The following is a 16,469-nucleotide window of genomic DNA, read 5'->3' as shown; positions in this document are numbered from 1 at the left end:
TTTGACGACCATTGTTATAATAATGAAAATGTCTCTCTCGAGTCCCTAAACTTTATGGAAGTGCAATATTTAAACATTGGAGTACTCCTTGGTACAATAATTCAACTATATATCTTTATGCAAGGTTCTTATGATCAAACTGTTTAGTGAAAACATACAGTAAAAATAGTACTGGGGTCACTGACTCAAAAGCAAAGAAGCAGAGACACACAAAGACACGTCCCTCACACGCAATCCTCCTGATAGACCCGTCTGCCATTGATCATGCTCAGGCTCCCCATAGAGTGATGTGTGCTGCGGACCGATGTCACATGCGTGTTATAATGAGTGGGGCTCTGCGAGGAGCGTCGGACGATATGATAGCAGCAGCACAGCTGCTGGTTGAACTGCTTCTGGAAGGTGTCGCTCAGGAGGTAAAGGGCAAACGGGTTGAGGCAGGAGTTGGTGAAGGCCAGGATACGAGCGACGACGCTACACACAAAGTGAACCATGGAAGTGTCCACCTGGTCGTGGAGAGGTAGGGTGGAGGTTTGGGAAACAATGGTTTCAATGATGGAGAGACAGACAAATAGAGGCGTGCATGTACGAGGGATGTAACCAAATACAAATAGATCCTTTGGATATGAATGTGCTCTGGAGAAATACAACCAGAATCATAATGTGTGCAGTACTTTTTGTTCAAATGAGCTAGTATGGCGTGTTTTGTCAGTAGCTTTGTCATTTTTAATACATTCATATTAGTACATGGTTAAAATAGTATATTGCAAATTATATTTTGTAATTTCTTTTGGCAGTTAAACTTATGTGAATCTCAATGGCAGTACAATAAATGGTGTAGATGATGATCCAATAGATAGAGATCAGAATAAAGACATAAATACAAATATTTTTGTGAAATATGTAGATACAGAAAATAACTGTGTTACACACCGAGTGTATAGAAACAGATTAATAATTTTTTGTGCAGCCTACCTGGGAGTAGTGATAGGAGCGGTATAAGTAGATGACGTGACAGGGAAGCCAGCACACTGCAAAGAGACCAACAAACACCAGCACTGTCCTGGCTAAGCGCTTTCTTGATTCGACCTGTTGGTGTAGAAAAAACACTGTCAAAACCAAAGAACAATGCTGGCATATGATAGACATTAGTGTTTTAATATTGAAGTGTATTTTTGCCAGTGGTGGAGGAAATATTTAGATCTTTTACTTGGTAAAGTTAGCAATATTACAAGTCCTGCATTCAAAATACTACTTAAGTAAAAGTATCACCAGTAAAACGTACTTAGAGTATCAAATGTGAAAGGGCTCGGTGTGAAGCAGAATTACCTCTTTCAGTATCAGTTCATTATATATTGGATTATCTGTGTGATAGAAAGAATAATGTATTGTAGTAGAAATATGTGGTAATGAATAGCAGAACCTTGGATCACATACAGACTGGTTCTATCTGGTGAGTAGAGAATCACTGGGTCTATTGAGATGATATCTCATATAATATATTATATAAGGGTATAGGATAAAAATAGATATATTAAGGTTTTTCTTTAAAGTTTTTGGTGAAGACTACCCATGTGTGCTCTCTGAAGGCTTCTCTAATGTATGGACTGTAATAAAACGTATATACGCAACTTTGCACTTTGAGAGCACTCACTGATTTCACTTCAGATTTTGTAGTGCTCTCCCTCAAAACCCTGCCCTCAAACTCAAGTAGCCCCTGCTTGCGCTTGGATTTCTGCTAAAACTGCGTGCTGCACTCAGATGTATTAGAGATTACATATTTCCTGCGGGCCCCAGCTTTAACCCTTCTCCTCACACTTGGGCCGTGTCTGTGAGCTCATGAAACGTCTGCTCTCGTATTGGATTGTTTTTGTGCAACAACCCTGTTAAAATTATCCAGCCAATAGAATGCCAGGAGTAGTGTTGACCAGTGAAATGATCTTGCCCTGCTGTTTGTTTGTAGTTGGCTATTTCTGTATTATTTTTCTTTTTTTGTATGTCTAATGAGGTGTGGAAAGTCCGCTAAGCGCTAGGCTAATTCATGCGGTGTAAAATGGCATTCAGTGCTCTGTCCTAGAGCTGCTGTGTGTAAACCTTATTTTTGTAGATAACAGCACACTGTGATGCTCTGCAGAAGGATTTATGTTTTATTTTTGTTATGTGTATGAGGTGGCTCAGATGGTATTGAAACGATGCTACTTTTTATAGACTGTTATAGTCTGATTTTTGAAAGCCCTTTATAAATATAAGTTAAATTTAGATTTGTCTGAGTGCTTGTATTAATTGGTGAAAAAGTAGCCATGTGCAGTTATGGTGATCAGATTGAATCGTGGGGCCGGTGAAGATTCATACTTCTAATAATACACAGTGCACTTTAAAAAAAAAAACACACAAACATCTAATGACCAGGGCTCTGTAGCTTCCATTACGGTCACTGAGGTTATGCCATTGTTATTATTTCTGGGGATTTGGGGGATATAACCGTAGTGAATTCCATTCCATGTTTTAAAAAACAATCAACTCATATGATAATGGGTAGATTGCAGTTGATTAAAATTGTATTTTAACTTTTTTACTCATGACCTCAGTACATCAAAGATCGAGCTACAGCAGGGATGGTAGTTAGAAAACTGGCCTGTCGTCTTGCATGCAAGTTCCCCTCCACGGGCAGGTTTGAGGCGCTCCTCATCAGGCTCCGGGCTATGAAGATGTAGTACACGGATATGACCAGCAAGGGAATGACGTAGAAAATGAGGAAGGAGGCCATGGAGTGGATCTTGGGGTGCAGTTCCCCTGCATGGGGATAAGGGGCGCAGGTGACAAAGCTCTCATTAGTAGAGGTGACGTTGAAGGTGTGGAGGTCAGAGAAGACAGCCTCGGGGATGGCCAGGACCAGGGAGAGGAGCCAGATGAGTGCCGCCCTCAGGACAATGCAGGTGGTGGTGCTAGATGTTTTGATGTCCAGGGGATTCACGATGGCCTTGTACCTGATTGATGTGGAGATATAAGTTGGATGGATAGATAAACGTGTTAGCATGATGAGAGCAGTGACACAAAAAGTTTCAGGCTGCAGAACCAGTCAATTATTTTCGCAATCAGTCAACCCAAACGTTGTCCTGAATAATGTCTGGAAACGGATCTATTAAATGCATTAAACCTTTTGAACTTAAGGAAGCAATATAGAAAATGATGAGCAATGAAAACAAGCCTTATCTAGAAGATGACATTGCCCTGGTGGTCTTATGAATATGTGGAGGAAGTAATGATTATTTAACCTTGGTGAAAGGAACAGAAGGCAAAATACTTTTTCTTTGTTCATTTTACCTCTGCAGTTTATTGAAGTAGATCTTCTTTCACTGAGTAAAAACACAATTTTGAAAAAAGCCACTCGTTTAATGATAATGTGTAAGACCTGTGCTCAAATGAAATCATTACCTTAAAAAGAAAAACATGAAACTGATTAAGATGAGACCTGAGCAGCCTGGATTTAGACACGTTTCCAAGAACTGAACTGCACAACACGACAATGACAGCTTTTACAATTTCTCTTGCTGAACATTGTGGCCTACCTCTCAGCCCTGGATGTTCTTATATAATATAATATACGTATATACAATGAGCAAACAGAGAAATGGACAACTTAATAGTAATGGCTTACTGTTGTTGAGCAGGGTTTTTTAAACTCTTAAAATTTTTTAAGCACTTATTTTGCGTCTTCTGTGATAATCATGCTCTATGTTTTGGGACTATAATTCCCAATGTGCTTTGGGGGATGTAAACAGAAAGCAACTTATTGTTAGTAACTCATTCTGTGGATTACAACTTGAGACCAACAGAGGAGCTTGGCCAACCGAGTATGAAGTGAAACCTTGGAGAGCTGTAGCTCATTTCCTCCGAGCCCATACCTCTATTATTTCATAATGTGAGGCTCGAAATAGCTACTTTTAGCTGACAGTGTGGCAAAAAAGCAAGATTTCTTGGTATTTTTTCAATGAGTCTTCTTCTGATCTGTAATGACCGAGATTCATTTTTCAGAATACAGATATATGCATGTTTATGTCTGGGACAAGTTTACAGGTTAAAAAGCCATTTTACTTTATAATTTTACCTTATTGGCCACAGGTTGCCTACGGCTGTTATTGGCAAGCAGGACGCTTGATATAACCTTTGGATGTTGCAGCTCAACAAAGACATGCATACTGGCCAGGATTCCAATTCATTTCGAGACTCAATTGATCTGAGGTAAACGTTATTAGATACACAGGGCACATCTCACCAGTAATCTATTTTTCACATTTTTCTTTTCATCTTTTCACCTTCTTTTATAACAGCACAAAGGTCTGACATATGTGAGACAATTAGGGGTTCCTGCAATATTGATTGAGAGAAAAAAAAACATAAGTGGCCAAAGATGGGAAAAAATTAGAGGAAGAACTGAAACACGCGCTCACCATGATATTGATATTATTAAAGCATCCTGGAACACATTTTTAAAACATTATACAACTACACCAATCAAGTTTTCCACTCACAGCAAAGGATTTAAAACATATTGATATCCCTAAACAGGCGAAAGTCTTCTTTATAACAACAAACTTTTGAAATTAGAAATTCACAGCAATGAATCTTTTGCCTCTATCATGCGCGCACTTGCCAGCAGCCTTGATCAGAAGCGCACAGCCCAGTCGTGCGTAATAGTCCCCTGATCAATACACAGTTAAATATTTGCTCTCCATTGTGGTAATAAAACATTTAGATTGTACGTATTACCTGTGACTATCTTCATAACGTGCGAAACAAGAGGGTGTTTGGCTAATTGGCTGCTATATAGGCTATTTTAAAGTGATTATAGGTCAATAACATGATTAGCCTACCTGTCAGCAGCGAGGGCAGTGAGAGTGAACACAGACACCCCGACCGAGGTAAGCTGAATGAAGGGGATGACTTTACAGCCCACTCTCCCGAACAGCCACTCCTCTGACAGGTAGCGGCTGGCATCCACCGGAGCGCATGTCACCAGCAGTAAAACATCCCCGAGCGCGAGACTGGACATGAAGAGATTGGGCACATTGCGGATGGACTTGGCAGAGCAGAATGTCTTGATGAGCGTAATGTTGCCAATTAGCCCCAATACGCTGATCACACCGTAAACTGAAGCGATGACCACACCGGTGAACCACATCGTCCGTGCCTTGAGAGCTGTGACGCTGCGCGACGCCTTTGGGCACAGATGGTCAGTCTCTCTCTCACTCGAGTTTTTTTTTCTTCTTTTTTTTTTTTACAATTCAATGTAAAACTCAGAGACACATGGACGGGTCTTTTGTGGTTTCGGAGAGAAGGCGACACGATGGGGTGACAATTTTGTGTCCAACTTTAGAGTCGTGTGCACGTGTTTGTAAGTGGGAGTCCGCAAGAGCTGTTATCCAGTGCGCGCAGCTACACAACATGCACCTATGAAGAACAATCAATATGTGTGTCTGTAACATTGATTTTAAATTAAGAAAGAAAATATGACATCTATCTATCTATATATCTATCTATCTATCTGTAGAGTTATAGTACAGTATTTAGCAACTGCATATTTTTATATTATAATGTTACAACACATTGTAAAGTTTTTTTTTTTAAATGATAGCTGTTTCCCACCAAGTATTTTATTAGAGAGAGCTGACATGAAATAATTGCAAAATGTTGGGTGAATAGTACGCAAGGAAGGCACATGGCCACTTTCTTTAATCTCCAGGCCAACAAGACACACACAAAGTGTCTTTTTTTGTCAGAGTGAAGAGCTGGATCGAAGTAGTGCAATGACACATCTTGGCGTATGTATCTAAAACCAAAAAATGTCCCATTAATATAAGACTTGAAATAGACGGTCATGCTAAGAGCATTGAAATCCAGGCAGCGTTTGATAATCACTTACCGTGGAATGTAAAGACAGAGATGGTTGCTAAGCACCTCTAAAGCGTAATTGCAGACAGTGGCGTTATTTTCAGTGGTTTTAGCAATCTGCTATTGAGTCTTTCTATGACCTTTTACGTGCAGTAATAATACAACATATCCTCAAAATACAGTAAATGTGTGAGAAAATTCAGTTTAAAGTTGGACTGAACGAGAGGATTGTTGATTTAATTTACTTTATTTTTCGACCAAACAAGTCTAAAGTAAATTGCTGAACATCCTGAGTCAGTTGTTTACTTTGCCATCCTTATGAATAGCTCCTTTGTATTCTCTGTTTTTAGTTTTTAACTAGCTGGAAGTGCTGTTTTTTGTTCTTTCCCCCTTATAGCCTACTGTATGGGTTGTCTGTGTTATTGTAAACTGCCATTACCAATAACCCCAGAAGGGATGAATATGTTTTTTAACAAAAAATAACTGAATTGTAATTACAAATTAAAGACTTATTCAGCTTCTCACCCAATGTGTCATAAGACGGCAGCTCACAGCCAAAATTGATTGATCGAAGGGACTGCTGTTACCAAAATTCACTTTGGAGGTCTACAGCCATGCTCTGTAAGGATGCACTGAGGTGCAGCAGTGCTTTGAGCTGAATGCTAATGTCAGTCTGGTAACATGTTCACAATGCTGACGTGCTGGTGTTTGCTGGTGCTGGTGTTATCGTAATGAGGCAAATTATTGGACAAATACAAATTTTGACCAGAAGATGGCGGTAGATGACAAGTTAAATGATCACCAAGGTTGTTACAATTCATCCGAAGGGGGACATAATTGTATGTGCAGTACCAAATATAATGACAATCCATTCAAAGGTAAAGTCATTAGGCCTTATCCTCTGGGAACCATGAATGTCTGTACAAAATACTGTGTCAATCCATCGATGTCGAGAAATTTCACTGGATAAGAGAAAACTTTGACCTGTTGGTGGCTTTAGATGAAAAGTCAGGAGATCACGGAAGTTATTAAGGTTTATCCTCTGGGCATCATGAACGTCTGAACCAAATGTTGTGCCAATCCAACCAATAGGTGTTGAAATACTTCAGAATGGACCAAAGTGGTGGATTGACCAAATGACATTTAGATTACCTAAAAGTTTTGGGCGACTGCAGGTTTAACCGTTTAATCACCTATTACAGCCTTTTATTAAAACAACATTCTGTGCTTTGTTCAGATCCAGCCATTTGAAACTGCGACCCATGTATTCCTAAAATGATTAACTGACCGATAATCAGAGAACATAAGTCACATTGTGCTCTCTCGAGCACTATGAGATGTGGTGTTTTCACAGACTGACTGGTTGAATATAGCTGATATCCTGTTGAGTCCACATCCTGCAATTACCCAGCGTGTTACTATTGAAAGTGATGCTTCTATGGCTCCTCAGCTGCCTCAGGATAATGGAACTTCACAGGTACCAGAGACAAAGATGACCCGACAGGCCATCAGCCGGCACTCAGGCAGAGAAATGATCCATGTAAGAAACATCACAGGTGATGCATTGAAATACAGACATTGAAATACAGACATGACAGATAAGAAAAAAATAAACAACGATGGGAGAAATCCAGCAGGGTGCAATGTGGCACAGAGAGAGAACCTCTCTAATCCCTGTTCATCTCCGTGATTTGTCAAGAACTGCCGGGCAATTTTACGTGCTTCAATTCTATGAGGTAGAAAATAAAAGGTGTCGTGGCGTCCGGAGTCATTGGGTGGAGGAGAGATAAGACTGCCGGGAGCACAAGAAATGAAATTGGTGTTAAGCAGGAGAGAAGAGGGAATGAGAGACAGAAAAAGAACCTGGAAGTGTCTCCCCTCCTTCTGTTTGTATGTACGGGTATGTATACACCTGTGCATGGGTGGAAAAAACAATATTTTCCATCTTTCTGCCTTTTTGACAATACAATCAAATGAATTAGTTCCACAGGGAAAAGGTTGTTGTTGAAGCACAAAATGTCACGTACATATCAAGTATAAGATGTAATGACGCTCTCGCTATGATCCGACACGTTCTTCCTAATCTTTCAGCGGAAGGACAGTTTAATTATTTTTGCCCTGCCTGTAATGTAGTATGTCTGTAAATGCCGCATCGAACCTTTCGTTGCACAAAATGCTGCAGAATATATAATAAAACAAATTGACAGACAGAATTTCATTTGAAAGTTGCACTTATCAATATTGGGCTGATTTGTGTGTGATAAATGAATGAACTTTCCCCACATCCTTGGGCACAGAATCATAACAGGATCGGTAACACCTACTCTCTCAGACCTCAACTCATACTGTCCATGATTGACATCGTATTTGTTTTAATTAAAGTCACTCTGACACACTGTGCCTGCTGATCTTTCTGCTTGGCATCACTGACTTCCATTACTGGAGCTCATTTTATCTCCCAATTAATGATCACAACATAAAACTTTACCTTTGCATTTATGGTTACCATAATGGCAGCAGTAAATTACGCTTTTCAGACCAGAAAACGCTTCTATTTGTCGTTCTATGGACAAACAACCTATTTTGTGTCATGATTTGGAGGACTTGTAGGAAAGGCACAGGTGTTTATTATTGCATTTATTATATACATCCGTGTTTTACCTACTTTGCATGTCAAAAGTCCTCTTCAGAGGGTTTTCATAGAATTGTATTCAGTAGTTTTCACATGATAAATATATGCAAGATGTTGTCTTATATATGCTGTCAACAAGTTGGGGAGAAACATAATGTATTTATTGGGAAGTGTTTCACTTGCTATATGGCTAAAAATGAAAGTGGTTTGTGAAAATCTATTCAACTAGAGGATTTACCTTTGATGAGCTATGAATGGTAGGAACATTTCCATGGAAACAGAAAGACAACAAACAACAACTGGGACGTGGTTTCTGTCTCAGTGTTTGATTTTTTTCGCAAGATGCAAATTATGGGGTGGTCCTGGTGAATGTAACCAAATTTGTCTTTTGTATAAATAAGTAAACAATATATAATGGCTTTATTAGTGAGTTTAGAGTAGGCACATTTTTTTTCACCTTTGGACACAACCAGGCTAGCTGTTTCCCCCTGTTTCCAGTATTTGTGCTAAGCTAAGCTAACCAGCTGCTTTATAATATAGACCAATTTGAGAGTGGTATTGATCTTCTAATCTAACTCCTCGCCAGAAAACAAATAAGCATGTATCCGAAAATTTTGAATAGTCCTTTAATTCACCCGAGTGGTTGGAACTAGATTTTTTCCTTTCACATTCTACTCATAAATGTGCATGTTTTTTTTTAATTTTATTTTATTCACAATGTATTAAAGGTTGGGTGCTTTTAATCATGATAGACTTGTACCATTACATTAGGACATTGTTGGATAGCTTTCAGTCACATCAACTGAACGGTGCTGTAGAGGCTACAACACAAAGCTGAGCCAAACACAAACCATGAACCGCTTCCTTAGTCACTCAAAAACAATTATTGTAAACTCTTATCATTGGAGGACAAGCTTGAAATTAGTTCCTGAAACCCTGTGCTCTTTCGTTGTCTCTTTCTGTTTCGTTGTTTGTTTGTGTGTGTGTGTGTGTGTGTGTGTGTGTGTGTGTGTGTGTGTGTGTGTGTGTGTGTGTGTGCGCGCCTCGAGGTGATAGATCCTGTCAAACCAGTCTGGCAGGACAAAACACTTCTCTTGTTCCAACAGCACACATCAGTTTTCACTGCACCAACAACACACATCAGTTTTCACTGCACCAACAACACATCCCAGACTCTTGTGTAGTCTGAACTTTGCTAAACCCCTAAAATGAAGTACTTTTAGACCCCAAACCTTTCCATGAAAAAAAACCTGTCACTCCTCAAAGGCTTTGTGAATATCTGGGTTTTGCCTCTTCACAGTTTAGAAAAACTGAAGGGAAACAAAAACAGTCTTGCACTTTTTTTGGCAACATGCTGTACTTTGAAAAATTCTACGAACAAATATGTAGTCTTCTATTTTTTTAAACCAGCATAACATGAAATGCTGGCCTAAATAATAAAAACCTATATGTTATTTCTGGTAATACTATGGGTTGGTGAACTATAGAGCTATAGAACTATAGTGACATTGGTTATATTTGGAAACAGTGTTCCTGATAAGAAAGCGACCCTGACAGACATGTCACAGGGAAGGCGTAACCCTTTGAACTCAGGTACAGGGTATTCTGAAGACAAGCCGACACACGCCAGGTGGGTGGGTGGATGAAGAATGTCTGAACCGCAGGAGCGGTGATTGGCGGTGGGGCGCTGTCAGTCATCCAGACGCGGCGGGCACACCCAGTGGAGGCAAACCAGTTGGTTTCGATGCAAATTTGTCCCAGGTGGCTGCAGTTCCTTTTTACATTTGAGAGAAAACGACCACACACACAGAGGAATCAGTGGGTTTGTTTGAGAAAATAAACACATTGGCAATGGAGGGGAGGATTTCTACCTTGACTCTGCTGTCTCTGGGTGAGTTTACCTGCTACAAATGGTATTCTTTGCGTCTTACCGAGCTGCCACACCCGTTAACTCACCTTCGGGTATTCCCACCCTGAGCAGGCCCAAGCCACCTGTTTATGCAGGTGATCCGTCTCACTAGTTTGTGTTTGTGGAGAGCTTACCCCATTTTTTGTAAAATTCATAGATAAAGAAAAAACGATAACTCGATTTCACAAAATTATTAGCACTCTTGAAATCAGCATCACTACATCTAAATATGTAATATATTGACTCGGCCTGGATTGTTTTCATCCGCATGAACACAAAAGAGGCTTGTTTTAAATATAAAGGGTGATACTCAATCAAATACTTAGAAGAAGAAAAGTAGGGCTTCACCTAAAGATTATTGTCACCTGCTGTATGATTAAGTCCGGCCTACTTACTGGGTAAAGCAAGTCTGTAAAATGTCCAACACAAGTCCCCAGCGCTCATGGTGGCGTCTTGAAATGTCTTGCTTTGGTTGACAATTTTTTGTTTTACTCATTGATTGATTTCTTTTCTGTCCACTGACTAATCGTTTCAGCTCCAAACAAAACAGACTTGTGTTGTCTGTCTGCGTTTGTGTGGGTGGCAGGGCGGGGTAAGAGGTTATATGTGCAGATCTCGGTGCGGAATCATTCACAGCGAAGGCACGTGTTGCATTGAGCTGTGTGACGATTCAATACGATGATTGATAGTCTTTCAATCATGTCATGATGAAATCATATATCGTGATATCCAATTCCGTCATCTAAATTGATAATAGCGAACACATACTGACTCAAATTTAACAGACAATCTGAATACATATGAATTCTGTCTTTGGCAATGTCCCATTTTGTTAAATCAAACGATTGTCTTAATGCGGTTAGTTTGTGTGCATGCCTGTCAACATAGTCTAGGTATATCTGGGAACGTTAATTCGTTTTGTCTCTATAATTTCACTTGAAACTGATGTTTGTTTTGCACTAAAGTTCTTAATAAAAATTCAGAAGCCAACTTTTCCTTTGTCAAGTATTAAATTCCCACAAGAACATACAACAATAGTATTTACCATGTGGTTAATGCATATAGACTATTTATTTTTTTATTTTTTCGAGAAATGAAATTACCTATATAGGGATGGAAGACGATTTGGCCATATTGCCGTAATTTTACATAGGGCTGGGATATATATGGATTATACATCGGTACCGCGATATCGATATTTACTGTTTTTATAAAGGATAGGCACTCTCAACTAAATGGTAACAATCAATATTTTCTGTTTTCTGTGACAGTGCTGTCAGGTGTTGGTGCCATCGATGTGAACATCCCAGATGAGATATACGAGTTTGCCAGGGGTGACAACATCACACTGCCCTGCAACTTCAAACCCAAAACTCCCTCGAAAGACATCGTAGTCATCATCACATGGTCTGGTGACGCTGATCGCATCGAATCTGATGAGGTCAGACTACTACAGTGTGATTATGTGTGCGTGTGTGTATGATTCTCTGTAATCTATCAATAAAGAGAACTGTGTTTTCTTCCTCTTCTAATGTTCCTCTGATGCTCCTGTTGTCTAACAGACCCAGATCCTCACTTATTATTCTTTTAATAAACGTACGGACATCAAATCAAAGTATGAAGGCCGGGTGTCCCTAGATGTAGATGTTGCCACGGGAAAGGCCGACCTGAAACTTTACTCCATCAGACTATTGGACAACAAGGAGTATAAGTGTCTCGCCCAGATTCCAGGGGACGACGAGGGCAAGTCGGCCGACACTGCGGTACTGGTGGTGCTAGGTAACCTTTCATTTGTTTCCAGAGAAATCTTCTGCGTTTCAAAAGTGGGTGAATAGAGTTGCGTAGTGCATATTGTTTCTTGGTTCACATTCAACATGTATTATTGTACGAGTATTGTTACTATTTGAGAAGCTAAAGCTCAGTTAGTATCATGTTTAGCATTTAAATGTCTCTGATGTAAATTATTGCTTAAAAAAAAAAATAATAATACTGACGCATATAGGTAGATCATCAGGTCTGCTCCTGTTTCAACTATTTTTACCAGCCGCGACAGCAACCTTGGTATTGTTTTCTCCCGAGTCTGAGGCATCATGACAAAATGTGTCCTGTTGACACCTACTGTAGCAGGAACTACGACAGAGGACGTTTTGAGAGCTTTGCTAGGTGTTGATATTTCGGTCTGTGGACAGATTTTGCGACTGCGATATCATCGCAAGGGTGAAAACTGCAGTCACAAAACTTTACAGGTGTGTGGTTCAGATGAAAATGAGGGTCGAGTTCAAAGATGGGTGTGGTCTGAGCAGGAGTTGCTGAAAGTAGGGAGGGGGAAGTAGGGAAGGGGACATTGACCACCCCCGCTTTACGTTCTGGCTCGATTTGCCATTGTGGCTGATGGCACCCTATTGTCTCTATGATGTCTCTAGTTCCACCTGTGGTGCTATACTGTGTTACCAGGTGGCATCGACATGTTACAACTCCCATTCGAAATTACGTAACAGAATAATGTCCTTACTTGAAAACAGGTTTTACGTGTTGTATTCTTTATTCCCATTTCATAATTTAGATCAAATGAGAAATGTTTTACTGTCATTTTAATGGACAAATCCCACTTTTTTTATTTTTTTATTAGTGGCTCCATCTACACCCATCTGTAAGATCGAGGGAAAGGCGCAATACGGCCAGAACATCAACCTCACCTGTTTGTCTGCGGAAGGTTCCCCGGCACCCGCTTACTCGTGGAAAAGTGAAGATGTCAGGAAACATCCTCGCATGCCCGCCCCAAGAACCACCGACAGTAAGTGTCAGTTTCTGTGAGGACTATCGATCCTGGAAAATGTAAGTCACCTCTCGGCACATCAAGGTCTACTTACCTTGCTGCCTTTTACATGATTGAAACAAACATTTCCCAACTCTTAAAAGTTGGTTGTGAATGAAATGTGGTCCCCTCTTGTGGACAAACAAGTGACAATCTGTTGTTACTTATCAGCCAACATCTAGGCAGATACCAATATACATTTGATCAGCTAAAACAATTCAATTGACAGGAACTATGATAAATAGCATTGATTATTGATTGCCTTGGATTTTTTTAATGAGCAGTAGCACTGAATAAGTTGTCTATAAAAAAATAAAGCCACTGATGTGTGTATGTGACTCTCTTTGTCTTGTAGAGGGAGGCATCCTGTCTCTATACAACATCTCCAAAGAAACATCAGGGTACTACACCTGCACCTCGAAAAACAAGATCCGCTCCGCCACCTGCAACATCACCCTCACAGTCATGCCACGTGAGATAAAGCAGCTTTTCATGACCTGTCGGGGAACGTCGAATTCCGGATAAATATATCTTTACAACAATGCATTATAATATGCATCATCATTATCTTCCTCTTCATCAATCCTGCAGCTTCCATGAACATTGGCTCCACTGCAGGAATCATTGGTGGTGTCGCCGCCTTGTTGGTCGTAATCATCGTCGCCATCTGTTGCTGCTGCTGCATTAAGAAGAGGAAGAAGAAGGAGGAGGAATACGCCATGGGGTAAAGTTTGCCAAAGACACATTCACACTGACCAATGAAGAAGATGCTGTGATGTTAACGGTACGGCCCATTCAAGAGGCTGAATGAGCAGGCCACCAAACATATCGGGGCTTTTCGGTTTTTAGGCAGAGAAAGTCTATCGTCCACCAAGACACTGACTATTAGAAGGCAAAAAGTTTAATTTATACAGCGCATTCTATTCACAAGGTGAACAAATGATGAGTCAAAGAGACCTGTTCATAGTCGCTAATTCAATTGTAGCTCTGAAAAGATCAGACTCAGCAGAACTGTAAAATAAAAAGTTTGGGGGTGTGAGGGAAAGCACGCTTCATACTCAGGAAGTCAAAAAATAATGTTCACAGCTGTCTGCAAGTTTTACTTCCTCTTCATGTATGAATCACCAGGACAGACCCCTCCCAAAAATACTTAATTCCAGCCAACATGAACAAACAAAGAAGTTGCAGGTCAACGTTACACATGAACACGCTTCAGATATTTGCTCTTTGTTTGCGTCTGCACGGTCACATTTGCTCCATCTAAAATTACCTTTTATCCAATGTCTCTGATCTTTTCATTCAGCCTTTATTGATTGTGTTTTTATCGAGCCGAGACAGACTTTATTTATCTCACCGTCAAAAAACGCAAAAAGCTTGACCTCCAGATTTCGCTTACCAATTTTGGAAAGATTACTTCAATGTTTCAGGATTTCATTAACCAACCAAATCAACACAGCTGAGGCGCTTCCATGGTAACTATGGTAGAAGCTTTGCTTCAGGTAAAGCTGCCAAAGAAATGGAATAAAATGAAAAAAAAACCTTCCCACATCACATAAAGATATCTGACTATTATCTATCCGTTATGTGTTCACTTTCCAGACTTCGTGAGGATGAGTACAATGACAAACAGCCGGTTAAAAATGGTGAGAGTCGCATTGCCGATGGACAAGAGGACGACCGGGGTCATGACTCCAGTGTGAGGGGCCCTGTTGAAGGCAGTGACCGCTACGAGGAACGAAGTGAGCGCAACTACGACGACCGCCGCAGCGACTACGACGACCGACGCAGCGACTACACCGATCGCAGAAGCGATTACGACGACCGACGCAGCGACTACACCGATCGCAGAAGCGATTACGACGACCGACGCAGCGACTACAACGACCGGCGCGAGAAGTACAATGACCGCAATGAGCGCTATGACGACGACGACCGCCGCGACGACCGCCGCGATGACCGCCGCGACGACCCCAGGGACCGTCGCAATGACGACGACGACCACTACGATGAGCCCTATGAGGACCGTGATCTCGACAGACCGCCTGTGCCAGCCAATAAGCCACCGAAGGACTACCGCGACTAAAGCTGCCAATTTGTATCAACCTCCATCTTCTGTTTTATCTCCATTGACTTTACTCCAATGGCAGCCAGTTACCTCACACTCAAGGTGTGTGACCCTTTTTGCCTCCTCCGATCTTGTTGTGACATAATTAGCCCAAACACCACAACTATCATGGTATGAAGAGGAAGCATGAGCTGTTGTTTTTCTGGAACAATTTTGTGAGTCAAGCTGTTTGTGGGAGGATGAGCTGAGGAAGGGCAGGGAACCCAAAATGGTGGCCACAAAGCCCATCTGATACGTTTTATACAGGGAGTGGTCGGGGTGGGTGGAGTCACCAGTCACAGACTCCGGTAAAGTCTCAGGTCTACACAGTGTCCAGGGCAAGATCTGTATCTCTGTTGTGTAATTTGTAGCTTTGTAATTCTGAAATTAGGTGGTATTTTGGCTTTAAACTCAACTTGTTGGCATTGTTAAATAAGAGGTCATGTCTGTCTGATGACTTTTGTTGCTGGGTGTAACTGGTGGTAGTTTATTTTTTTATTGCTTTTAATTTAATTTAATTTTTTCAGAAAGTTACCTCCATACTAAAGAAAAGGGCTTCCACTTTGTGTCATTCTTTGCACTTCATGGGATTATTTCTGTTTATTTGAGTTTGATACTGTCTGTACTTGTATAGAAACATGTCCTCTCTATTTCGTGCTGTCAGTTTTTTTTCACCATAATATAGAAAGTAAAACTACAGCTTCCTCTGTGTGGATTGATATCGTCACCACTGTTTTTTTTGTTTTTTTTATAAATTGCAAAGGAAAATAACAATTTGAATTTGAATAAGTCTAAACTTTGAACATATACAGTATATAACCGCCTTATGCCATGTCACTGTGAAATATGTTTTATTATGTTATTATTTTATAGAGAGATTTCTGTTGAACTGCAGTGACAGTATACAGTACAATGCAACTATTTTATTTCTGCAATGGTGATGTTACCAGTTTTACATTGGGATTTGTGTTGTGAAATGTGCTTTAAAAAATAAACATGAAATAAAATGAACAAAACAGCTTCTTGAACTTTATGAATCCTGAACACTAGATGGCGACCTTACACATCCCAGACAAATAAACTGTCTTAAGATCACACATTACATTCATACTACACGTGG

At 40.4% G+C, this 16,469-nt stretch overlaps 2 protein-coding genes across 3 annotated transcripts; one reads left to right on the top strand and one right to left on the bottom strand.

Annotated features, from left to right (window-relative positions):
- Window positions 1-224: 224 nt before the first annotated feature.
- On the bottom strand, window positions 225-6,505 carry LOC116382926 (gastrin-releasing peptide receptor). The gene is made up of 5 exons (XM_031846370.1): window positions 6,477-6,505; window positions 4,872-5,246; window positions 2,633-2,984; window positions 973-1,086; window positions 225-503 (listed from the first exon to the last, which is right to left on the bottom strand). Exons 1-5 carry the CDS (start codon window positions 6,503-6,505, stop codon window positions 225-227), a joined length of 1,149 nt encoding a protein of 382 aa, XP_031702230.1.
- A 3,712-nt stretch (window positions 6,506-10,217) lies between these two features.
- On the top strand, window positions 10,218-16,147 carry LOC116383065 (cell surface A33 antigen-like). 2 transcript variants are annotated; one of them, XM_031846608.1, is made up of 8 exons: window positions 10,218-10,412; window positions 11,702-11,871; window positions 11,993-12,209; window positions 13,060-13,224; window positions 13,601-13,717; window positions 13,837-13,969; window positions 14,845-15,164; window positions 15,231-16,147. In XM_031846608.1, the coding sequence occupies exons 1-8, from the start codon at window positions 10,373-10,375 to the stop codon at window positions 15,326-15,328; spliced, it is 1,260 nt and encodes a 419-aa protein (XP_031702468.1). In that variant the 5' UTR covers window positions 10,218-10,372; the 3' UTR covers window positions 15,329-16,147. The 2 variants fall into 2 exon arrangements, with proteins under 2 accessions (XP_031702468.1, XP_031702467.1); XM_031846607.1 differs by having other exon boundaries at window positions 14,845-16,147.
- Window positions 16,148-16,469: the final 322 nt, after the last annotated feature.

The sequence above is a fragment of the Anarrhichthys ocellatus genome, unplaced genomic scaffold (assembly GCF_004355925.1).
Source record: "Anarrhichthys ocellatus isolate YVR2014 unplaced genomic scaffold, GSC_Weel_1.0 scaffold6, whole genome shotgun sequence".
In the NCBI taxonomy this organism is placed as follows: Eukaryota; Metazoa; Chordata; class Actinopteri; order Perciformes; family Anarhichadidae; genus Anarrhichthys; species Anarrhichthys ocellatus.
Note: the sequence above shows the minus strand (reverse complement) of the source record. Positions and strands in the feature narration are given on the sequence as shown.

Bases quoted from the DNA above. Each gene is read 5' to 3' on its own strand.
- LOC116382926 (XM_031846370.1), bottom strand. From the start codon at position 6,505: ATGGCTGTAGACCTCCAAAGTGAATTTTG. The intron at 5,247-6,476 runs GTAACAGCAGTC...AAAAAACTCGAG, and splicing joins GACCTCCAAAGTGAATTTTG to TGAGAGAGAGACTGACCATC. The intron at 2,985-4,871 runs GTAGGCTAATCA...CACATCAATCAG, and splicing joins ACTGCCCTCGCTGCTGACAG to GTACAAGGCCATCGTGAATC.
- LOC116383065 (XM_031846607.1), top strand. From the start codon at position 10,373: ATGGAGGGGAGGATTTCTACCTTGACTCTGCTGTCTCTGG. The intron at 10,413-11,701 runs GTGAGTTTACCT...TTTCTGTGACAG, and splicing joins CTTGACTCTGCTGTCTCTGG to TGCTGTCAGGTGTTGGTGCC. The intron at 13,970-14,844 runs GTAAAGTTTGCC...TTCACTTTCCAG, and splicing joins GAGGAGGAATACGCCATGGG to ACTTCGTGAGGATGAGTACA.